Source organism: Nomascus leucogenys, chromosome 14, assembly GCF_006542625.1.
Source record: "Nomascus leucogenys isolate Asia chromosome 14, Asia_NLE_v1, whole genome shotgun sequence".
NCBI lineage: Eukaryota > Metazoa > Chordata > Mammalia > Primates > Hylobatidae > Nomascus > Nomascus leucogenys.
This window is the reverse complement of record NC_044394.1, coordinates 76,004,876-76,030,676: the sequence shown is the minus strand read 5'-3', so window position 1 is coordinate 76,030,676 and position 25,801 is coordinate 76,004,876. Positions and strand designations below refer to the sequence as shown.

General features: G+C 43.8%; 1 protein-coding gene across 2 annotated transcripts; it reads left to right on the top strand.

Moving 5' to 3' along the window:
- LOC100581434 (sulfotransferase 1C2) lies at window positions 1-20,450 on the top strand. Of its 2 annotated transcripts, none has more exons than XM_003277442.3 (8): window positions 1-428; window positions 5,605-5,777; window positions 6,189-6,314; window positions 12,568-12,665; window positions 16,299-16,425; window positions 16,905-16,999; window positions 17,148-17,328; window positions 20,085-20,444. In XM_003277442.3, the coding sequence occupies exons 2-8, from the start codon at window positions 5,627-5,629 to the stop codon at window positions 20,195-20,197; spliced, it is 891 nt and encodes a 296-aa protein (XP_003277490.1). In that variant the 5' UTR covers window positions 1-428; window positions 5,605-5,626; the 3' UTR covers window positions 20,198-20,444. The 2 variants fall into 2 exon arrangements, with proteins under 2 accessions (XP_003277490.1, XP_012367879.1); XM_012512425.2 differs by having other exon boundaries at window positions 193-428; window positions 12,526-12,665; window positions 20,085-20,450.
- Window positions 20,451-25,801: the final 5,351 nt, after the last annotated feature.

Below are 25,801 nucleotides of genomic sequence, written 5' to 3'. Positions count from 1 at the left end.
AGCTTCTAGGCCAGTGAGAGGAGGGAGGTGCCAGGCAGCTGAGGGCCAGGAAAGATGTGAGAAACTCTAGCTGGTGACCAAGAGGAGTAGAGTGTGCCCTTAGTTCATATGAACTAGAGGGAGCTGGTATTTGCACAGCAGTCAGGGTCACATGAGTGATCATGGTACAGTGAGAAGTTCTCCCTCCCAAGGCGAGGTCACAGGGTTTGTTTCTGTTCAATCCGGATTTTTCCAGTAAGAGCTTCAACTTCCCACACTGAAGCTGAGAGCCTCCCAAACTGCTGGCTACCTGCTGAGCGCCCCTGTAACTCTGACACAGTCGTAATTTGAGCCTCTGCGATTGCCGTCTGCTTCCTGTGAAAGTCCTTTCCGTGCCCCAGACCCTTGAGTGGGCCTTTCAGCTGCTGACTTTCAGCTGGAACTTGAAGGTAGGAATACGGCTTAAAACAAATTCTGTACCTAACTCGTTAATTGATTTTTTAACCTTTAGCCACATAGGTGCGACTTTATAGATGCATTTACTCAAACCAGAAAAGATCCTAAGTATCTGATAAAATAATATAAAAGAGCTTTGTAACAGCCTCCAGCCAAAAATTCAGACCTAGAAATTCAGGACCCCCCTCAATCACCTCCAAAAGCTCTCTCCCCTGTAATACTATCTCTGTCTTCCACCCTGATCTTTTCCCAAATACCCTCCCTGTCCCATCCTCCTCCAGGGCCAGCTCAACTTATCTGGCCAAGACTATTTCTTTTTTTTTTTTTTATTGTACTTTAAGTTTTAGGGTACATGTGCACAATGTGCAGGTTTGTTACATATGTATCCATGTGCCATGTTGTTTTGCTGCACCCATTAACTCGTCATTTAGCATTAGGTGTATCTCCTAATGCTATCCCTCCCCCCTCCCCCCACCCCACAACAGTCCCGGAGTGTGATGTTCCCCTTCCTGTGTCCATGTGTTCTCATTGTTCAATTCCCACCTATGAGTGAGAACATGTGGTGTTTGGTTTTTTGTCCTTGCGATAGTTTACTGAGGATGATGATTTCCAGTTTCATCCATGTCCCTTACAAAGGACATGAACTCATCATTTTTTATGGCTGCATAGTATTCCATGGTGTATATGTGCCACATTTTCTTAATCCAGTCTATCGTTGTTGGACATTTGGGTTGGTTCCAAGTCTTTGCTATTGTGAATAGTGCCGCAATAAACATACGTGTGCATGTGTCTTTATAGCAGCATGATTTACAATCCTTTGGGTATATACCCAGTAATGCGATGGCTGGGTCAAATGGTATTTCTAGTTCTAGATCCCTGAAGAATCACCACACTGACTTCCACAATGGTTGAACTAGTTTATAGTCCCACCAACAGTGTAAAATTGCTTCTTCCACGAGAGCCCTCCTCTTATGCCAGCCATTGACTAAGACACATGCTGGGCCTGCAAGGGGACTGAACTAGATCCTGTGCTCCAAGGGTCCAGACTTATAAGCAAGTAATTGTAGGACATGGAGTAAGAACTATAAAATTTGCACACAAAATACTATAGGATCCCATGGAAAGGAGTGATTACTTCTGTTTACAGAGTCAGGGATGCCTCCACAAAGGAGGCCATAGTGATCTGTCCTGATAAGATGAAAAGGTTCCTGCTGGCTGCTCAAGGGGAAATGTGTGTGTCTACATGCCTGACTCTCCAAGGGCCCGAACCAGGTGCTGATGTGGCCCAGCAATGAGGGGCCTCGGGAGGGTGAGAAGGACTTGGGACTTCTCCTGTGGGAACTGGCAGATCCCTCTGCTCCCACTGCGCTACCCAGCTGCCTCAATCTCTTGCTGCATCTCCTTCTCCCAGCTTTAGCCAGGTTCTGTCACTTCCCGTGCAAGCCTCCAACAAGAGCAATACAGTGGGATCCACAGTTCACTGGACAGCCAAGCCCTTAACCGCCCTGGACCTCAGCAGCAGCAGGTGCCCTTACACACATGCTCATAGCCATGCCCAGGCCCTCGATCGTCAGCTACCTGCCCGGAGCACAACACCTACCACAGAGTTGGTCAATGTGTTGCATGAATGATTCTCAGGACATTATTTCGAGGCCAGAGCCCTAACCTCACATGTACACCTGCCTACAGGTGTACATTGGGAAGTCCCATAAATACATCAGACTCAACCCCAGAATTGGACTCACCATCCCCTCACCCCCACCCTATGGAGGACCTTCTCACTGTGTCCTTACATGGTCTTTCCTCCATGTGCACACATCCTTGGTGTTGCCTTGTGTGTCCTAATCTCCTCTCATTACAAGGATACCAGATTGGAATAGGTCTCATCCTAGTGGCCTCATTTTAACTTATTCACCTCTTTAAAGACATTATCTCCTCTCTATGCTAACATACTATGGATTAGGACTTCAATATACGAACTTAGAGAGACACAATTCAAACCATGATTATGTCCGTCTTAGTCCATTTTGTGTTGCTAAACAAAATACCTGAAGCTGGGTAATTTATAAATATAAGAGGTTTATTTTGAATCATGATTCTGGTGGCTGAAAAGTCCAAGAGCATGGTGCTGGCATCTGCTCAGCTTCTGGTGAGGGCCATGCTGCATCAAGACATGGTGAAGAAATAGAAAGGCAAGCAGGCATCTGTAAAGGGACCAAACTCACCCACTTCTGGGAGATGGCATTACTCTACTCATGTGGAATCCACCCTTATGGCCCAAACACCTCTCACGAGACCCCGTGTCCTAGCACTGCCACACTGGCAGTTCAACTTCAACAGAGAGTTTTGGTGGGGACTAACCATATCCAAACCACAGCAGTATCCAAAAAGTGTTTTGTAGTTTTATGCTTATATATATGTATACTTTTTGTTCATAACTATGTATAAATAGTTTTCTATCACTATCACTGCCATAACAAATTATCAAAAATTTAGCAGCTTAAAACAATACAAGTTTATTATCTCACACCTCTGTAAGTCAGAAGCCCAAACAGGTGTCTCTGGGTAAAATCAAGGTGTTGGTAGGGCTGTGTTCCCTTCTGGAGGCTCTGAAGAATAATCCCTTCCAAGCTCATTCTGGTTGTTGGCAGAATTCAGATTCATGTGGCTGTAGGACGGAGGTCCCATTTGCTTGTTGGCTGAGGTTCATTCTCAGCTTCTGGAGGCCATGCCTTGTCTTGTGTTCCCCTTTGTCTCTAAGCCATCAATGGCAAGTTGAGTCATTCTCATGCTTCCAAACTCTCCAGCCACTTCTTCTGCCACATGACTCTCTGACTGACCCTTCTACACCCTTGTCCACTTTTAAGTGCCCTTGTGGTCACATTAGACCCACCTGGATAATACAGGACATGCTCATTGCCTTAAGGTTCTTAACCTAAATTCCATCTTCAAAGCCCTTTGCCACACAATGTAATGTATTAGGAATTAGGACGTGGACATCTTTAGGGCCATTATTTTGCCTACAACAATATACATTTGAAAAAGACAGATAGAAATACATCAAAATAATAACAACTCTTGTGTGATAGATGTTTTCCTTGTACATTTGGACTGTTTCTGAAGTTTCTGCAATGTATAACTTTAAATTCACAATAAAAAAAACAAGAGGCAATTTTTAAAGAAGGAACATAGGATTTGTATACAGGTGTTGGCTGTGATCCTGGGCAAGTTATTGATCATGTGACTGTCAGCTTCCTCACATTTATGAGGCTGATAATTATTCCTTCCTAATAAAATTGTCATATGAATTAAGAGAGAAGAAGAAAAGTCCATGAAGGACCTAACATAGAAGGCCTGCAAGAAATGTTTGTTCTTATCCCTCCTCTCCTGAATTTGATCATACCATAATCTCAGGAGTACTGTCCAAACTCCACCTTCTTTGATATATTATAAATACAGCTGCTTCTCATATTTGAAAATTTTCAGAAATAATTTGTCTTTCATTTTCCAAAAATTGTCTTCATCTTAAAGGGCTCAGCTCAATCTGGAAGCAGAAGCCACTGTGAAAACTGGCCTCGCTAGTTTTCTCATCCATTCCATGAAGCAGCTGGGCCAGATTATTTTATTCAACCTCTAGCAAGCAGGTACTGTTACATTTTCTGTAAGGACCCTTTCAGCTCTGAAGTTCTATCACTGATATTCAGCAAAAGTTAAAATAAATTAATGTATACAAGACACTCAGCCCAGCATTGGCAAATTGACGTGTTTGATAAATGTTAGCTTTTAACTACTATTTCATTAGTAGTAGTAGTAAGAAATGTCTTCTGGAACCCCAGTAGCCAGTTATCCTTGAGTAACAGTGATTTACATCTTCTGCTTTCTCCTTTTGGTGCATTTAAAAGTGTTCCCTCAATACAACAATGACACACACACACACACACACACACAAACACACACACACAACGCAAAACTGGGCAAAGCAGATATTTCTCCTACAAATGGCCAATAAGCACATGCGAAGATGCTCAACATCATTAGTCATTGGGGAAATGCAAATCAAAACCCCAATGAGCTATTTATCACCCCACAACCATTAGGATGGCTATTATCAAAACCAAAAAAACAAACAAAAAACACAAGAAACAACAAGTGTTGATGACAATTTGGAAAAACTGGAATACTTGTGCACTGCTTGTAAAAATGTAAAATGGTGCGGCTGCTGTGGAAGATGCTGTAACATTTCCTCCAAATATTAAACATAGAATTACCAGATGATCTAGCAATTTCACTTCTGAGTATATACCAAAAAAAATTGAAAGCAATAATTCAAAGAGATATTTGTACATTGATGTTCATAGAGACCTAATTCACAACAGCCAAAAGTTTCCATCAACAGATGAATGAGTAAACAAAATATAGGCTGGGCACGGTGGCTCACACCTGTAATCCCAACACTTTGGGAAGCCAAGGTGGGTGGATCACCTGAGGTCAGGAGTTCAAGACCAGCCTGGCCAACATGGCGAAACTCTGTCCCTACTAAAATTACAAAAATTAGTCAGGCATGGTGGCGGGCACCTATAATCCCAGCCACTCAGGAGGCTGAGGCATGAGAATCACTTGAACCCTGGCAGAGGCAGAGGTTGCAGTGAGCCAAGATCATGCCATTGCACTCCAGCCTGGGTAAACAGAGTGAGACTCTGTCTCAAAAAAAAAAAAAAAAAAAAAAAAAAAGTATATATCTACAGTGAACTAGGGAAGGAAATCTTATCACATGCTACAACACGGATGAGCCTTGAAGAGATTAAGCTTTGGATCAAGCTTTCAGTTAAGCGTAAGATTAAGCTTAATTAATAAGACATTCACGAAAGGACAGATATTATATGATTCCACCTAAATAAGGTATATAGAGTCCATAGAGACAGAGAATAATATGGTGGTTGCCAGGAGCTGAGGGAGGGGGAATGGGAAGTTATTGTTTAATGGATACAGAGTTTCTGTCTGGATGATGAAAAACATTCCGGAAAAGGATGGTTATAATGGTTGCATAACAATGTGAATGTACTTAATGCCTCTGAACTGTACACCTAACAATGGTTAAAATGATCAATTTTATGTTATGTGTATTTTACCACAACTTCTTAAAAAATCTCCTCTATTCTTTTCCCATAGGGACCCCCTACCCTGAGACACTATGGCCCTGACCTCAGAGCTGGGGAAACAGATAAAACTGAAAGAGGTGGAGGGGACCCTCCTGCAGCCTGCAACTGTGGACAACTGGAGCGAGATCCAGAGCTTCGAGGCCAAACCAGATGATCTCCTCATCTGCACCTATCCTAAAGCAGGTGATTGCAGGGCAGGAGGGACAGCAAAGACCTGCTGAGCCAGCATGGGCTCATCACTTAAGTTAGAATTCCCCTTCATAGGAAACCTGCTCCTTCTTATTGTTCCACAATGGGTTTTGGAGCTCAGGGCTCACGCAGGATGCCTGATATCCCTGAGTTTTCCAGGAAAGCTGCCATGCTCTACCATGCACTGGTCTTGGGTGGAGAGACCCTTGCCTGTGCTGCTCCACTCCCTACAGAGATCCAAAGTCCATCCCTCATGGACTTCTATCACTCATGGCAAACAGGATCCTGACCCAAGGGGAGGTTGATGCAAACACCAAGCTCTACATCCTCTTCGTTTACTCGGGACTCTTCAGGGAAGATTGTCTAAAAGGTTTCTGCTTCTTATCCTTCCTTTCTGAGCCTCAGGGACAACGTGGATTCAGGAAATTGTCGATATGATTGAACAGAATGGGGACGTGGAGAAGTGCCAGCGAACCATCATCCAACACCGTCATCCTTTCATTGAGTGGGCTCGGCCACCCCAACCTTCTGGTGAGAGCACCTCCCTCTTTCTTTCTTCCTGCTTTCTTTCTCTCTCTCTTCTGTTTTCCCCTGTCTTTTCTCACTTTTCTCCTCTTCTCTCCTCTTTCTCTCTCTCTCTCCCCCCTCTCTCCTTCCTCTTCTCTCTCTCCCTCCCTCTCTCCTTCCTCTTCTCTTTCTCCCTCATTTTCACTGTCATATGTTTCTTCCTTTTATCTTCCTCTCATCCTCTGTCTACATATTATTTAAGATTTTTTACCAAAAGTGAATCACCAAGTGAAAAGGATGTGTGCTAGGGTCAGATTCTGCCTTATTTTCTTCTTAAGCCCTCCCTCTGATCATGTGCAACTGTAGATCACACTGAAGATGTGAAAAACCATAAGCCATTTATTCCTTCTTCTATCTGTACCCCAACCTGATAAAACCCAGTGCAGCCAGGAGAGTATCCAAGAATTGATAATTCACACACACATACACACACACACACACACACACACACACACCATTGCATTTGGAACCAATTATTTCTGTTCAATAGAGAAGACTTTTCAGGCAATGCTCAACCTGGAAGTGTTTCTCTTCACATCAAAAAATAAAAGAAGCTAAAAAATACAACCAGAATGCTATATTTCAGGTAACTGGAGCTGCTGGAACTACTTTGCAAAACAAGGATAGGAGGAAGGCCTACTTCCCTAAATTACAGCATTGCAGAGATCCATGTGATAGAAAGCTGGGAGCACAGTAGCTGAAGCTATGAAAATGTAATTAATGCAGCTCTAGCATGAAGTCTAGACTTGGAGCAACTGTAGACAGAGGTCTGATAAATCCCCAAAAATGTCCTGAGATAGAAATTCCCTGATCTGATGCATACAAGACACTTGTAACCTGTGGAAGGAGGTGTCTCCAAGTCAGAATAGCCTTAAAGGATTTTGCTTTCCCCTATAATCCTACCATCCAGCCCCTCTGGCTCCTCTGGCTCTCGAAGAAGAGAAAATGGTCACTAGGTAGGTAACCACCGGCTTTGTAACCCAGTGCCTGTTCCCGCCCCTCTCTGATATACCTGTGGGGCTCGGACCCCATAAACAGGCCAGCCTCTGCCTGCTTAACCACGATCTCACTCCATGTGCCATCAGGACCTGCTGTTTTGTGTGTGTCTGGTCTTCTGCTCCTTGAGCAGCAGGATGGTATAATAGTTAAGGACTACCAGGGTTTAAATCCTGACTCCATCACTCACGTCACGATGTTTAAATCCTGACTCTGTCACTCACCTCACAATGTTTACATAACCTCTCCGTGTTACAGTTTCCTTAGCTGCAAAGTGTGGATAGAATCAAGGCCTATCTCAAAGAGTTGTGAGCATTAACAAATTCAATATAGGTAAAAAGCTTGAAGCAGTGCCTGACACTCAGAGGATACTATCTACGTGTTAGCTATCTTTACTAACCACTACTCCAGGCCCCATGACCCCGTGTGTTCCCTGATTATCTAAGACCAGCATTTTTTGTTTATTTAAAGATGGAGGCTAGCTCTGTCACCCAGGCTGGACTGCAGTGGTGCCATCATAGGTCACTGCAACCTGGAACTCCTGGGCTTAGGCAATCTTCCCACCTCAGACTCTTGAGTAGCTGGGACTACAGGTGAACACCGCCACACCTGGCAAATTTTTTGTTTGTAGAGATCGGGTTTCACTATGTTTCCCAGACTGGTCTCAAACACCTGGCTTCAAGCAATCCTCCTGCCTTGGCCTTCCAAGCCACTGGGATCACAAACATGAGCCACCACACCCAGCCCAAGAACAGCTTTTGATCTTTGTTCTACCTCCTGCCCCTGCTGCTGCCCAACGTCTTACCTCTGACAATTTGAGAGATTAAAGAAAGAGAAGAGGCCTAAGCAAGATTTCTAATGAAGTATTCTCAGCAGTAGAGAGCAGAGTGTTCAATCACTAAATCAGCATAAAAACCAGGATAGAGCTGTAGAATCCAGAGAAAGGATGGTAATCAATCGGCCAGCTTCGCATGTCATACAGAGGCACCCTGGCCTCTTTAGGAACCAAGGTGCCCTGTGTGAGAATAACAAACAGTCTCAGGCTTTATGATCTGCCCAGTCATAAACAGCTGAATGCTGGCTGGAGACTCAGCTGTGCAGTGGTTGTTTGTTTTTTTGTTTTTTTGTTTTTTTTTTTTTTGAGACAAAGTCTGGCTCTGTTGCCCAGGCGGGAGTGCAATGGCGTGGTCTTGACTCACTGCAACCTCTGCCTCCCGGGTTCAAGCAATTCTCCTGCCTCAGCCTCCCAAGTAGCTGGAATTACAGGCACCTGCCAGCACGCCCAGCAAATTTTTGGTATTTTTAATAGAGTCGGGGTTTCACCATGTTGGCCAGGCTGGTCTCAAACTCCTGACCTCATGATAAACCTGCCTCGGCCTCCCAAAGCGCTGAGATTATAGGCTTAAGCCACCGTGCCCAGCCAGTGGTTTTCTTTCAGAGTAGATAATCCCTGCCAGTCGAGGTGAGGAGCATCACTGGGAGGAGACCAGTTGCTGACATAGACTCCTGGCTGTCGGCCAAAGGTCTCAACCACCCTTGGAGCATTCTGGAGTGGTCAGGCACTACTGGACAATGGACGAGCTTGTGCCCTGCATGGTCAGTCTCCCTTCCAGGCCCCCTTCTGCTCTTCCATCAACTCCCAGCCTCGTAGCCATTCTGTGACAAAAGGGATTACATCTGTGACCCACAGAAAATTGGTTTGGAAAGACTTTGAAAAGACCCGTGTGCATGTGTGTGTGCATGTGCATGTGTTGGCATGCATGTGTGTGTGTCAACTGTATATAGGTGAAATCTAGGAATGACCCACTCAGTTTCAGCAACATCTATGCTCAAGGGCCTATACTGCTCATAAGACTTCACACCTACTTGCCCTCAATAAGTTATAGTCCCATAGAAGAAACCAATGCAGATGATACAACAATAAGTGTGGAGTGCTACTGGCAGGGTGAGGGGAACATGGCCAAAGAACAGTTCCTGGAGGTGACACCTGAAATGATAAACTGTTGTCATTACTAATTTTCTGCCTTTGTCTCCTGCCAGAATGCAAACTCTTTGATGGCAGGAAACAAGTTCTCTTTAACTTTGTACTCCCATGGGGCTGTTTCTACAGTATTGGCTGAATTGATTTATCCCACACAGCCACATGCAATTTGGCTCAAATCCCAAGGCTAAAATCTTAGTGCAGCTGATGAAGGCCAAAAATGACCTCTTTGCCCCCTTCTTCCCCACTAGTGGGCTTGGGAATGGGCCCTGCAGCCTGGGCTGTCATGCACATTCTCCATGCTGTGCTTCTCCACCCTGAGTCTGAGCAACCATCATGGTATTCCTGGCGGGTGAGGCAACCCCATGGGGCTTTTCTGAATCATTGATGAGACAGAGGTGGGGCGAGGGTGTGGGGGGGCAGAATGTACAATGTACCTATGTTCATAAAAGAAAACACCGGTCAACTGCTTTATGTAAAGCTGCGACTCCACAGTATCTCTCTCCTGTAGGGGATTTTTGGCAGAAAAATTTGGAGTTGGAGCTGGACTGAGCCCACCAACAGGGCTGGATCAGGAGTAGGAGTGGGCCTTCTTACTTGTCATGGGCAGGAAGGATGACTGTGAGCCATCTGAGGACCACAGTGACTGAGTACAGATTTCCCAATTAGAAGACTGGGTCTCTTTTAGGCATTAAGTGGTTACTGCCCACAGGGCATTAAATCAGGTGTAATAGGAAAGAGGACAGCCGCGAGTACCAGGAAGGAAGTCAACCAGCCTGTAGATCTCACTTTCTGGCAGATTCCCTGAATTTGCTCCCCAGCTTGGGACTGACAGTCCAACTCCACCCATAACCTTCCCTTCTGTCCTCTATGTCTGCTAAGGTTTCTTATAGTTTTCATCTCTGTGTTTCTCTACATTGTGCTTCTTTAGCTCTGCCACTATTTTTCTTTTCAGCTATATAAGCTCTGCTATTTAACCCTACTCATTGTAGGTTTTCATGTCCAAACACTTTATAAATCTTCCCAGTCTTTTTAGTAGTCTCTTGTTTCCTTGCTCATGTTTTCAACTTTCTCTTTTATTCCTTTGCACTTTTTTTTGAGACAGGGTCTCACTCTGTCACCCAGGCTAGAGTGCAGTAGTGCAAGCACAGCTCACTGCAGCCTCAATCTCTCGAGCTCAAGCAATCATCCCATCTCAGCCTCCCAAGTAGCTGGGACTACAGGTGCGTATCACCATGCCCAGCTAATTTTGGTATTTTTTTTTTAGAGACAGGATTTCACCATGTTTCCCAGGCTGGTCTCAAACTCCTGAGCTCAAGCAATCCACCTGCCTCAACCTCCCAAAGTGCCAAGATTACAGACATGAGCCACTGCCCCTGGCCTTCTTTGCATATTTTAAACATAGTTATTTATATTCCCTATTAGGTACCCAATAACTGAGGTCACTAGGTGTTTAGTTCTTCCACCTGTTTTTTTCTAGCTCTTGTTCATAGGGCTTTTCCCTCATCTGTTTTGTAATTTTGTATAAAAAGCTCTTTTCTCCCTGTCTTGATCTCACACCTACATTGGAACATTTCCAATCTAGAATAGTTTAAGTTAACTTCTGGTCCAAGCTGGTAGTATGATTTCATATCCATGCATGTAGTATGAAAACAGGATTGTGGTTATGAGTTCTCAAGAAAGCCTCTTTTTCTGCACCCAGAGGCGAGGCAAAGAAATTACCTTACCTCTCTTTGTCAGTAGGTGATGTTTTTCTCTCTCACCTTTCACTGAGGTAGCAGACATTTGAGTTTCTCCGGCTAATGCATGGGTCTCTGTTCCTAATCTGTGCCTCACTAAAGTCCAGGCCTACCAGCCTCTTCCCTGAGCAGAGGTCACTGAACTGAACACTGGGTGTCCAGGGGGTGAACCCACTCAGGGCAGCTGTCATCAAAGCCTTTGCCCACTTCTCCATCTTGCAGCTCCCTCCCTCTTCACTTTGGTCCCTGGAGGCTCCCCTTATTTTCTTATGAGCCTGATTATGCACTTAAATGATATGTTTGGTGTTTTAATCAGAATCTGCAGGTGTGTGATTAACAGGAAAGATCTTCGTAATGTTCAGGCCACCATGTCTCCAGCAGTGAAAGTACTTGGAGAGACCCTTGAAGAGTGAGTGGGACTGTCCAGATGTGTAGAAATGAGGGCTGGGGGGAGGCACAGGGGCATGGGACAGCAGGACCAGGGCATGTGGAAGGACAGAGTATGAGCTGACATAGAGGTGGAGCTGAGGAAAGAGACTAGAGGCAGGACAGCTTTGCAGTTCTTCTAAGGAATATGGACTTCAAAAATGGTTAAAGGTGGTTTTCCAACTTTTCTTTTTAGTACCAAAACACTTTTTTATTTAACAAAAATTACCATGACTATATGATCCAGCAATTCCACTTCTGGGTATATATCCCAAAGAAATAAAAACAGGGTCTCAAACAGATACCTGTACAATCTACATTCAAAATAACAGTATTCACAATAGCCAAAAGGTGGAAACAACCCAAGTGTCCAACAATGGATGAACTGATAAACAAGATGTGGATATACATACAATGGAACATTATTCAGTCTTAAAGAGGAAGGAGATTTCCAGCACTAACTTGACCCAGCTCCTCTGACATGATTTGCATGAGCCTCTCATTCCCATACTAGAGTGGAAGCTCCTTAGGGAGAAGGTCTGTGTTTTTCTTGTCTTTGTTGCCTTTTCCCCTAACCTCAGCTTAACACAATGATTGCACGAGCTGCTCATTAAGGCTTTTAAATGAGAGAGTAGAAATCATGACTCACAGGCCAGCAAGTACATACGTTTTTAGAAATGAAACAAGTGATTGCAAACAGGCCAGGTACATGAGACAGCCTGTTGCAGGCACGTGGGGGTCATCTCTGGCTGGCAGGAAGATGAGGGAGACCTCTGCTCTCTGGTCCTGGCTGACTCTGCCTCAGCAAGACATCACTTGCCCATTCTCAGCTTCTATCACCTCATCCTTAAAGTGACAGAGTAAATTAACTCTAAGGCACCATCCAGGACTCAAGCTGTGTGATTCCACAAAAATGAAAATTATATCAATAATCCCATTGTAAAATCCCGAAAGAACGTCAAGAGACTAGCAGAAAGATAGGTGGGTGATGGGATATCCTGAACAGAGCCTGGATCATGAGGTCCCCGTGTAGTGCTTGTACTACGTAGATGTTTCCTCTTGAACTATTTTAAAGGTGTGGAAAAAGCCAAAGCAATGCCCTCTCCACGGATACTAAAGACTCACCTTTCCACTCAGCTGCTGCCGCCGTCTTTCTGGGAAAACAACTGCAAGGTAAGATACCAACAGCTCCCTGTGACAGAAGGGAGAGTAAGCCAACCAAAGCGAGTCCTGCAGACCCCAACGCAGAGCATTCATCATCACCTTTGCCTCTCCACTGTCTCTGATGCTTACCAGCAAAGAGAAAACGTAAAGTTCTACACTCAGCAGGACATTCACCTGAACAGTTTCAAATAGGACATGAAGGCAGGATCCAGACTGAACTTTTGGAGGGAACTAGAGACATGGGGAGGCAGTGAGTGCAGTAAGCATAGCTGTGAAATGAAGGGGAGAATGTGGTGGTCCCAGGCTGCAGGCCATGGGGAGGTGCTCTAACAGACCAGGGAGGGAAGAATGAGAGGAAAAAAGCTAAAGCTCTCCCCAAAGAGGGCCGGGCGCGGTGGCTCATGCCTGTAATCCCAGCACTTTGGGAGGCCGTGGCGGGTGGATCACGGAGTCAGGAGATCCAGACCACAGTGAAACCCCGTCTCTACTAAAAATAAAAAAAAAATTAGCTGGGTGCGGTGGTGGGCACCTGTAGTCCCAGCTACTCGGGAGGCTGAGGCAGGAGAATGGCGTGAACCTGGGAGGCGGAGCTTGCAGTGAGCCGAGATCATGCCACTGCACTCCAGCCTGGGCCACAGAGCGAGACTCCGTCTCAAAAAAAAAAAAAAAGTTCTCCCCAAAGGGTAAACAGATGAACAAGCAGAGCAACGCTCTTGAGGACACCCCACCTCAGCCTCTGGTAGACTCTGAGTTCTTCGTTTTATTTATTCTGTGACTTTATTTGTATGCACCCTGGTGCCTAATAAGTTCCTGGCACGTAGAGGGCATTAGACAGGTCCTTGCTGAGTAAATACGGAAGTGGCTGTATAGCAAGTGGAGTCAAGGGTACAAACTGAGCTGCCAGCCTTGGTGAGAAAGTGGGGCACTGTTTCCTTACAGGCAGGAATGAAGGGGAAAGAAGGGCTAAGAAAGATATGTTGCTAGGGGACTGGAGTGAAGTTGGAGGACTCAAATAAATGACTTCAGTCCTTTCAGCAATGTTGGATAAAGGGACAAAAACTTCCATTTCCAGAATTACGGCAAATGAGGTATTCTGAACCTCTAAAGCCCTTATATGTAAAACATCCAGGATTACTGCATAAAAAATCACAAGTTTCCTTTTAAATGCGTAACTGAGATAAAAATAAAGTCCCTAAGTTTATAAACTGCAGAGGAAACTGAAACTCAGAGAGGCAAATTGAGACTGGGACTCTCCTGGGGAAATTTGATGACCTGGATAATCCAGCAACTTGAGTTTTAATGGCTGCACAGGGACAGGGCCAAAGCCCATGGCACAAGGAACCAGAAGAACGAGGAGCCAAAGCTGGGACCACTGAAGGGCTACATCCTCAATGGATGGGTGGGGGAGGCAGAGGAAGACCTTAGGGAACCGCTCTGCCTTGACCTAGGCTCTCAGCTCCGTTGAGAATGTGTAGCCACAAGTTTCCTCTCCCAGGGTTTGGGATTCAAAATTGCACTCCTTGCATTGTCCAAGAAACTACAAGCACAGAAGTTACACAAGGTGGTCCCAACAGCCAGTGTTCCCAGGTCCTCTCTGTAGTGACACAGCTACAACTCAGACCCCCATAGGATCCCCACTTGAGCTCACCATCCCACATTACGAAATACACAAAAGAACAAGCCACCATGAGATACAGTCTTCAGAAAGAACCCGTGGAAGAGTCAGACCTCAAGAACTTCAGACAATATAATTATCAGCTTTAGAAATAAAAGAAGGTTCAAGTTGTGTGAATAAATGAAAAAGTGAATCAAAAATAAAATAAAGAAATAAGATGCTACTTTTAGACGAAGAAGTATTAAGTAAATAAATGGAATTTCTATAACAAAAAATATAAAATCATGGAAATTAAAAACTCAAGCATAGGATAAAGTGCAGAACAGCTGCACAGAGAATTAGTGAACTCAGACAGGAAGGTTTGAGGGTAAAGGTTTGAGGAGAGAGGAGAGACCTGTGTCTGGAGCTAAGAGCCAAGAGATGGAGCACGGGAGGGATTAATAAAAGGATTATCAAGCAGCAATGAAGAGGAAGAAAACTGAGGATAAAAAATTTAGAAACTCGGGGAATTTTTTAAATCAGCATTTCTTAAAACCTTTTTTACTGGTGCTTAGCAGCTTGGTAAGTTGGAGAAGAGAAGATGGGCAGTAGGACTTAGTAGACAGTAACAGAGTCAACGCTTTCAGGAGCAGGGTTTCTCAACCTTAGCACTTGCTCTAAAGGGCCTGGGACTTGATATAATCAAGCATGGCAAGACACGCAGGTACAGTGGTGACTGTCATAAGGAAAAAGTGTGTCCTCGCAGATCCCTTGAACAGGAGGCATGGCACACAGAGCCTCACAAGGAAGCAATGGGATAGGTCAGGAGGAAGAGAGAGTGAGTAGGAGACACAGGCAAGAGCCTTGATGTGGTTTCTTTGGGAAGGAATAGATGAGGCAAGGTAGGCAGGCTTGGGATTGGCCAGTTTGAACCACTGCAGCAGGCTTGCAGCCACAAGGGCTGGGCCTAGTGGTCTGGTATCTGACCCTGGGGTGGTCAGGGCAGGTGAATAGTGGCCCCGTGTGTAAAAGCCCAACAGTGGAAGTGTTGGGGGTATAGGCTCTGGGGTGATGTCAGCAGTTCCTCCAGAGTCAGCAAAGCCCCAGGATGTCAAAGCATCAGATACAGAATACAAAAGACATAATTAATACAGCACTCCTGACATTTGAGGCAGATTTCTTTCTTGTGGGTGGGAGCAGGGGACTCTTCTGTGTATTGTAGAATGTTGAACAGCATCCTTGGCCCCTGCATGGATGCCAGTAGCACCACCACTCCAAGTTGTGCAATCAAAAATGTCTCCAGACATTGCCAAATGTCGCCTAGTGGACACAATCATCCCATCATCCCCAATTGAGAACTTAAAAGTGAAAGAATAAAAAAGCACAGCATTGAAATAGGTGGTCATAGATCTGAGATGCGTAGTCAAGAGGTCCATTTGGGATTGATGCCGTTAAACTGTGAACTGAGTACTGGATAAAAGGTCAGATTTGGTAAAATGAAAGGTTGGGAGGGTAGAGGGTTGTGAAGCTGTGGGCAAAGTCGAACTTGAAAGGATGTCTGTAGGGGCAGAGCTGAAATGATTAGAGATGGAAATCATTCAAGCTGAGGAGGCCAGAAGAAAAATAGGAGCTATTTTCTTGCTGTGTGGCTCAAACGCTTAAACATGAAGCTTCTGTGCATCTTTGGGAGGGTGCGGGAGGGGTCATCAGTTTACGCTGATACTGTAGAAGTCTCCTATTCACGTGGCAGGTCATAGTTTATAGAGAAAGATTTTGCTCCTGATACCAAAGGGGCAATCAGGCAATCTAATCCTCACCAATCCCTAATTGATTAGCTAATGAAAAGCACTGAGTTTGAAGTAGAGAGCAGACTTGGTGATGAAGCAGAGACAGAAAGAAGAGAGAGGTCACACGGCCAAGTCGCAGGGCCAGCACTGCAGAACTCAGCCAGAGTGCACAGCAACCCTCAGGATGGCTCCGCCTAGGGGAACTCTGTGAAAGTCCACTTTTTATACCATCTTTTACCCACCTCTTTTCTTACCCCAAAGTTCCTTTATGTAGCTCGAAATGCCAAAGACTGTATGGTTTCCTACTACCATTTCCAAAGGATGAACCACATGCTTCCTGACCCTGGTACCTGGGAAGAGTATTTTGAAACCTTCATCAATGGAAAAGGTATGGGAACATCCTTCACACGCTTGCATTCTCACTCCAGCTAGGCTGGGGCTAGGGAACCACAGGTAGCATTTTATCCCCTAGAATGCCTGTACCTCATCAGGTGTGTCCTACCACAGACTGGGACTGGGCAGAGCAAGCTGGCCACTTTCTGAGTGTATGCCCACAGCCCTCAGCAAACATCTTCCACCTGATTCAAAGCCTTTAATTAGAGCCATCCTCTTCCAAACGGTGTCCTTGTCCCTATGTGATTGCACATAATAGACAGGAAGCCACTTTAGGGAGGATGTTGGGTCAAGTAACCCCAAGGCTGTCCCTATCTACATCACCCTCAAAATCTAACAGATCAGAACCCTTAGGACATATCTAATCCAGAATTTGGGTTTTCTCTCTCTGACTCACTTCAGGAAAATCCCTAATACTCAGAAGGTTTTGTACGATGCCTATGTAGACCATTCTGTTTACTGTGTCTATTTCAGTGGTTTGGGGTTCCTGGTTTGACCATGTGAAAGGATGGTGGGAGATGAAAGACAGATACCAGATTCTCTTCCTCTTCTATGAGGACATAAAGAGGGTGAGTGAAGGCTCTGCAGAAGAACCATTTTAAAGTGGTTCTTCAGGTGCAGAGAAATCCAAAGTTGTTTCAAAGGACATCCCAGAGAATTGTAGTATTTCTTTATGATACTCTCATTCATTCCAGTCCAATGTTACCCTTGCCGCAGGACCCAAAGCATGAAATTCGGAAGGTGGTGCAGTTCATGGGAAAGAACATGGATGAAACAGTGATAGATAAAATTGTCCAGGAGACGTCATTTGAGAAAATGAAAGAAAATCCCATGACAAATCGTTCTACAGTTTCCAAATCTATCATGGACCAGTCAATTTCCTCCTTCATGAGAAAAGGTGCGTGGTGCTGCTTTATCATACATTCAGATTGTCTCGTAACATCCTGCCTGCCTCTTAGCAGACAATATTGAGTTTTATTAATTCCAAGACAATACACTTCAACTATTCCTAATATGTGTTTCTAATAAAACCAGGGATTTGATCCTGTTATAGAAGAGAGCTTTCTAGGGTATTGCTCCAGTATTTGGTTGCAAGAACAGAGAGTCCCTCAAACTAGCCCCAAAGAAAGGGGCTTACTGTGAGGATTCACACTGGACAATAAAGGAAATGCAATCACATAGAAAACTAGGAAGAGGAGCCACCACTGGTCCAGACCTCCCAGGGGCCCCTGGATCTCAGGGTCCAGGACTCAGCAGCAGGAGGGAGGTGTCTTTGCTGCAAAGCTCTACCACTTACAGGACTCAGCTGCTTTTCACATATCTTTTGGGCATGGCTTCCTCTGCTGACCAGCTTCCTGTCTCTGCACCCGTTACAACTTTCTCCCACTTTATAACTTCTGATGACTCAGTTTCTGCACGTAACTTGGTCTTGACCCTTGCCCAAACCTTCTCTACTTCATGAGTTTCAACTACAACTACTGTTGAGAACTGCGTCATCCTCAGTATTTCTTGGTTCCAATTCCCAAAGGAGGAATTCTAATTGGCCCATCTAATATTTTTTAAGAAAAAACTTTATCACTTTCTAATTTAAAAATCAAAACATGTCATTGTTAAACATTAAATTGGGCTGGGCAGATTGGCTCATGCCCATAACCCCACATCTTGAAAAGCTGAGGCATGAGGATTGCTTGAGGCCAGGAGTTCGAAAGTAGCCTGGGCAACACATCAAGACCCCATCTCTACAAAAAAAAATTAATTAGCTGGGTGTGGTGATGCATCCCTGTATTCCCAGCTTCTCAGGAGGCTGAGGTGGGAGGAGCACTTGAGCCCAGGATTTTGAGAATGCAGTGAGCTAGGACCTTGCCACTGTACTCCAGCCTAGGTGACAGAGGAAGACACCAGCTCTTCATAAAAAATAAATTAAATTAGCTGGGCACGATGGCTCACGCCTGTAATCCCAGCACTTTGGGAGGCTTAGGCAGGCGGATCACGAGGTCAGGAGATCAAGACCATCCTGGCCAACACGGTAAAACCCTGTCTCTACTAAAAATACAAAAATTAGCTGGGCGTGGTGGTGCACACCTGTAGTCCCAGCTATTCGGGAGGCTCAGGCAGAAGAATCACTTGAACCCAGGAGGCGGAGGTTGCAGTGAGCCAAGATCATGCCACTGTACTCCAGCCTAGTGACAGCGCGAGACGCTGTCTCAATAAATAAATAAATAAAATCAATATAAAATTATATTTTTTAGAAGTCTCTCCACCAAAACTCCACCCCCAAGAAGTAATTACCAACAGTATGGAAGTCCCTTTCTCCCTCATTTATAACATACAGACTTTTTATTCACAACAGTGAAATCATGGTATACACACTGCTTTGAAACATCTTTTCTTCTTCCTCTTTGGTTTTGCATGTGCTTGAATTTATGTTGTTGCATTTTCCAATCTACAACAGTATTCCATACCAACGAAACAAACCAAGAGAATTCTACCCCTTTTCTCTTTGGATAACCAGTGGTAATGATTTGTCAAGGTGCCCTTCTTCAGGCTCATACATAACCATCTTTCTATACACCCTCCTTCTTCAGACTCATAGAGACACAAAGATATGTAACCATAATGAAAGCTTGCTCCCTAAAATGCAGAATGGGGTCATATTTTATACCTTTACTTACCAGGATATGAGAAACCCCTCTAGGGCAAGGCATATAGACTCATACACCTCATTGATTTTTTTGGTCCCATGTTATACCAAACTAAGGATACATCATAATTCATCCAACTACTCCCTTAATGATAAACACTATAGTTATTGTTGTTTTCAATGTTTGTTTTTATGCATAATGTTACAGTAAATATCTTTGTGCATAAATTATTATTTCCTGATGCTTTTATTTCTGTTGCATAATTTTCTGGAAGAGGCATTGGTGAGGGAAAGAGAATTTCCCCTGTTTAAAATTAGTTTAAGTTGTTGTTTGGTAAAAAATAGTATCTCATTCATATTTTTCCAAAATTGTTTTTTGTTGAGATATAATCAAAATACCAAAAATCCACAGATCTTAAGTATACAGTTCAACCCATTTTGATAAATGTATACACCCACACTACCAGCACCCCAATCAAGATATGAAACATTTTCATCACCCCAGAAAGTTCCCTCCTGTGCCCCTTTTCAGTCGTCTACCTCCAGGGACAACCGTTTTCCAATTTCTATTACTCTAGATTGATTTTGCCTGTTGCTGGACTTCACATAAATGGAATTTCACAGTATTTACTTTCTTGTGTCTGGTGTCTTTTGCTCAACATAATGTTTTGAGATTCCTCCATGTGGTTGTGTGTCTGTAGTTCATCCTTCTTTTATGTCTATGTAGTAATCCATCAGGTAAATATACTACAGGTGGGGCCAGGTCATGCAGGCCACTAGCTGCCTTGGGTCAGTTGTCCAGCTGACTTAGAAGTCCATCCCCCTGCACAGAGTCTCCTGGGACTGCTTCTTAGAGGAGAGCTGCTCGTGGACAGGTGTCCACTGAAGGGGGAGTTGGGTGAGCCAGGTATGTGGACAGGACAGATTCAGTATGGGCACTACACCAGCTTATTCAGGGACACCACATTTTTCAATCAGAGAGTGATACTCCTGTCTGGCCTTCCTTTTTCTAGGAACTGTGGGGGATTGGAAAAACCACTTCACTGTTGCCCAGAATGAGAGGTTTGATGAAATCTATAGAAAAAAGATGGAAGGAACCTCCATAAACTTCTGCATGGAACTCTGAGCAAGATGTAAATAAAATTAAAAGGTGGATGGCAAGAGTGCAAATACTATCTTCAATCCTTCAGTCCCAGCCAGAAGAATCTCTGAAAGCATATTGTGAATGTATACAATGTAGTATAAACGATCTCTGTGATGATTAACAGTATGTCACCACTTCATTTTTTTAAAAAGGATCATGTCTAATGCCCATTTTCCCAACTATTCTTTCCAAAGTAAGATATAAGATACCTTAATAAACTAAGTAAAACATATGACTTGAATACAAAAGGACTGTTTTAATCCCCGTTCTTCTGGAAAGTGTGTCCTAGTCTCCCAGTCTAGAACATCATAATACCTTGAGTATAAGTCCAAATATTAGGTTATATCTATATTAATAACAAAATTTCTGGCATCTGTCCTGGCCATTCAGGCAACTCCCAATCCTGGAGTTCTGTCTGGTCACTATCAGAAGGAACACTTTGAGGGAAACCCTGGTGCAGCCAGCCCTGAGGAAGCATGGCCTGAGTGCCCTCACTGGTGGGTGGGAATAAAATGGAAGTGCACAGAGGAGATGTCAGAAGACCAAAACCTGGTTAATAGTCCTAGTGCTAGGTCATATAGGAAACAGAAAGCATGATAGTGGCCTTTTGGGAACCCAAGTTGTCCTGGTGAAAGCAGAAAGGAGGAGACAGGATGGCTGTCAACAGTGTCAGCATGGGCATGGCTCCCAGGTATGGAGGTAATTGGGTCTTGGCTTCAATGCCACCCTTTTGGGAAGCCCTAAACCAAGTGAGGTGTTCTTTTCCCTTGCTTCCCATATTTGTCCCAGTTGCAGCCCTGCTGTTATGTACTTACTCATCAATTTCTTATCTATACCTCTCACTCAATTGTTAATTCTTTGGGTTCAGTCTCATGCCATATTTACTCCTAGTACCTAATGCAATGCCTGGCACACAGCAAGTGCCCTTGAGAACTTGTAGAGAGAGTAAAAAAATGCACGGATAAATGACTGCAGCAAATCACAAGTTTTCAACTTTGACCCTTTTAGTCCCAAATAGTGGCATTCCATAGCTGAGGGTGGTAGGAACAGTTCACCCTGGGAGCAGGCAATAAGAGGAAGAATGAAGCCAACTAAAATTCTGACTGCTTTTTGTTGGATTTTGTAGGGTATTTTTTTTAGAGTCTTGCTATGTTGCCCAGGCTGGTCTCAACTGACTGCTTTTTATTATTGCCATGCACTGGCAGTTCTAAACAATGTCAGTGTTAAAATATTTCTCCCTGAAAAAAAGAAAAGGAAAGGAAAAAAGGAAAATAAAAGTGAAAAGAAAAACTCCTATTGGCCTAAGTTCTAAATAATAGCTAGGTTACCACTGAGTTTTAACTATATGCATGTAAGCTTCAAATAAGCACCTTTTTATTATGTAAATAAATAAAAGTGATCTGTATCCCCACTACATTGTAAAATCTGTGTTACTTGGTTTCATGTCTTATTCACCTTTGTATGGAAATTAATTCAGAAACCCCAGGCATAGAGTCTACTTCTATAATTCCAGCAGGCAGATATAGCTCTGCCTGCTGCCTTCCAAGGTTAAGTTCATAACAGTTCAGAATCCTGCAAGCTCACTTCAGGTATAACCTGTGTCTCCAACCCTGCAGCATTTGGATATTGCTGTTTAAACAGTAGATTTGGCATAGATGATGGTGGCACAATGGTTGTAAATGAAAAGAAGCAGAACACCTAAGTTCATTCAATTCTCTCATTGGGGTTTTCAGTTGTATCCAGAATTTAAAACAGTAAAATGTAAGAGTGTGAACAGCAACATTCACACATTTGTTTAGTAAGTACAAAGTTGTGCTCATACAGGAAGTTTACTGACTTTGAATAATAACTTTAAAAACAAAATTTATTCTTTTCTAGGTGTGAATTATTTGTTTTAAAATTTAAGAATGAATCAAGAAAATAAAACATTACACCAGTGGTATGATTTAGTAATTGTCTGACTTATACTTTTTGTAGACATTTTAGTTTTATTAAAATTGGCATTCTGATTTTTTTTACTGGCGTTGAGTCTATACACAAAGTTGAATAAAAGAAAAGTTTCACTGATGATATTTCTTTACTATTATTATTATTTGTCTCTATTCATGATTAACACTGAAAATAATTTTGTTGTATAAGGAAGTAATGTTGATATGGCTAGGCTGTGTCCCCACCCAAATTTCATCTTGAATTGTAGTTCCTATAATTCTGACATGTGGTGGGAGGGTCCCCGTGGGAGATCATTGAATCATTGAGGTGGTTTTCCCCATACTGTTCTCATGGTAGTGAATAAGATCTGATGATTTTATAAGGCGCTTCCTCTTTCACTTGGCTCTCATTCTCTCTTGTCTGTCACCAGGTAAGACATGCCTTTTCACCTTCTGCCATAATTGTGAGGCCTCCTCAGCCACGTGGAACTGTAAGTCCATTAAACCTCTTTTTCTTTATAATTTACCAAGTCTTGGGTATGTCTTTATCAGCAGTGTGAAAATAGACAAATAAAGTAAATTGGTACTGGCAGAGGGGGGTGCTGCCATAAAGATACCCAAAAATGTGGAAGTTGCTTTGGAACTTGGTAACAGGCAGAGGTTGGAACAGTTTGGAGAGCTCAGAAGAAGACAGGAAAATGTGGGAAAGTTTGGGACTTCCCAGAGACTTGTTGAATGGCTTTGACCAAAGTAGCTTATAATAATATGGACAATGAAATCCATGCTGAGGTGGTCTCAGATGGAGATGAGGAACTTGTTGGGAACTGGAGTAAAGGTAAATCTTGCTATGTTTTAAGAAAGAATGGTGGCATTTTGTCTATGCCCTACAGATTTGTGGAACTTTGAACTTGAGGGAGATGATTTAGGGTATCTAGCAAAATAAATTTCTAAGCAGCAAAGCATTCAAGAGGTGACTTGGGTGCTGTTAAAAGCATTCCATTTTAAAAGGGAAACAGAGCATAAAAGTTCAGAAAATTTGCAGCCTGACAATGCAATAGAAAAGAAAAACCCATTTTCTAAGGAGAATTTCAAACCAGCTGTAGAAATTTGCATAAGTAACAGGGAGCCAAATGTTAATCACCAAGACAATGGGGAAAATATCTCCAGGCCATGTCAGAGAACTTCTTGGCAGCCCCTCCCATCATAGGCCCAGAGGCCTAGAAGGAAAAGATGGTTCCATGGGCTGGGCCCAGGGCCTTCCCTGCTGTGTGCACCCTAGGGACTTGATGCCCTGTATCTCAGCCACTCTGGCCATGGCTGAAAGAGGCCAATGTAGAGCTCAGGCCATGGCTTCAGAGGGTGCAAGCCCCAAGCCTTGGCAGCTTCCATGTGGTGTTGAGCCTGCAGGTGCACAGAAGTCAAGAACTGAGGTTTGGGAACCTCCACCTAGATTTCAGAGGATGTATGGAAATGCCTGGATGTCTGGGCAGAAGTTTGCTGCAGGGGAGGGGTCCTCATGGAGAACCTCCTCTAGGCCAGTGCAGAAGAGAAATGTGGGGTTGAAGCCCCCAAAAAGAGTCCCCATTGGGACACTGCCAAGTGGAGCCATGAGAAAAGGGCCACCATCCTCCAGACCCTAGAATGGTAGGTCTACTGAAAGCTTGCACAGTGCACCTGGAAAAACCACAGGAACTCAATGTCAGCCTGTGAAAGCAGCCTGGAGGGAGGCTGTACCCTGCAAAGCCAAAGGGGTAGAGCTGCCCAAGACCACGGAACCCACCTTTTGCATCACAGTGGATATGAACCTGGATATGAACATGTAGTCAAAGGAGACCACTTTGGAGCTTTAAGATTTGACTGCCCCACAAGATTTCAGACTTGCATGCAGACTGTAGCCCCTTTGTTTTAGCCAATTTCCCCCATTTGGAATGGCTGTATTTAGCCAATGCCTGTACCCTCACTGTAGCTAGGAAGTAACTAACTTGCTTTTTATTTTAAGGCTCATAGGTGAAAGGTACTTGCCTTGTCTCAGATGAGGCTTTGGACTGTAGACTTTTGAGTTAATGCTGAAATGAGTTAAGACTTTGGGGAACTGTTGGGAAGGCATGATTGGTTTTGAAATGTGAGGACATGAGATATGGGAGGGGGCAGGGGAGGAATGATATGGTTTGGCTGTGTCCTCACATAAATCTCACCTTGAATTGTAGCTCCCATAATTCCCATGTGTTGGGGGGAGGGGACTGGTGGGAGATAATTGAATCATGGTGCAGTTTCCCCCATACCATTCTCTTGATAGTGAATATGTCTCACGAGATCTGATGATTTTATAAGGGGTTTCCACTTTCACTTGGCTCTCATTTTCTCTTCTCTGCTGCCATGTAAGACATGCCTTTCATCTTCCACCATGCTTGTGAATCCTCCCACCTCAGTTTCCCAAAGCACTGGGATTACAGGCATGAGCCACTGTGCCTGGTCTTTTTCATTTTAATTGCAGACACAGTTCTTTAGTACTTGCATGCTTGTGAGGCCTCCCAAGCCATGTGGAAATGTGAGTCCATTAAACTCTTTTCTTTATAATTTACCCAGTCTTGGATATGTCTTTATCAGCAGCATGAAAATGGACTAATACAAAGATAGTTTAAAAAAAAAATCATTCACTCCAGGGTCAGCTATGATCCCAAATGATAAAATGAGTTCTGACTTTTAATTGGTTGGTTGGTTGGTGGTTGGTTGATTGGTTGGTCCTGTTAAAGAAAAAATTATTCAATGACACTTATTAAAGCACGGTAGGGCAGATTTTAGTCAGGACCACCTCCATAGGTGTAGGGACCATGGCAATGGAGTCTTGCAGTGGAAGAGATTGTGTTCAACTCTTAATATAACATGGGCAAGTGGGAATTTATAGCCTTGCAGAAGGGTGGAGAAGGAGGGATAGAAAATTCCTAAGAGGAAACATCATTGGTAAGGAAAGGGATGGGTTCTGGCTACAGTGATCCAACAGGCTTCTTGCTAAAGATAGGCCAGGGTGATTAGGTATTACCTGGGTGGTGGAGGAGGATGAAGAACCTGATCAGATGTTGGGGGTAGGGAGTTCCTGCTACATTGACTTAATAGTTTTCTTGCAAAAACTGGATTTTTCAAAGAATTACACAGAGGGGTATAGGAGATATGTTAAGAGCCTTACTAAAGTTTGGTCAAGAAAATAATCTTTGTCATTTTGTTTAAACTCTTTCTGCTTCCTTTTTCTCCACTCACTAGGACCTAACCATGCCAACTTTGAGGTTTAGTATTTCAAAGAGCTTTGAGGTTTAATGCTGTGAGATTACATGGGGCTGTGAGATTACATGGGACTGTGAGTTTTTCAAACACCCATAAATCACATTTAAATTCAGGCTTCCAACAACCAGTGGAAACTACATGGCAACTGGAACACGTTAGAATCAGGGTCAAGAATGAAAAGCCACTGTGATGGCTTTTCACATGTAAAGCACAGTGTTTTGCAACTCGACCAGTTGTCCACAACTCAAGCAAGGAGGGACCAATCTAACAGGAACAGAGATGCAAGAAATAGAACTAGCCCCAGGAAATTCAGTATTCAAGCTAAGATGCAAAGGGCCCTAGCACACCCTCTCCCCACATATACCTGCACCATAAGTAT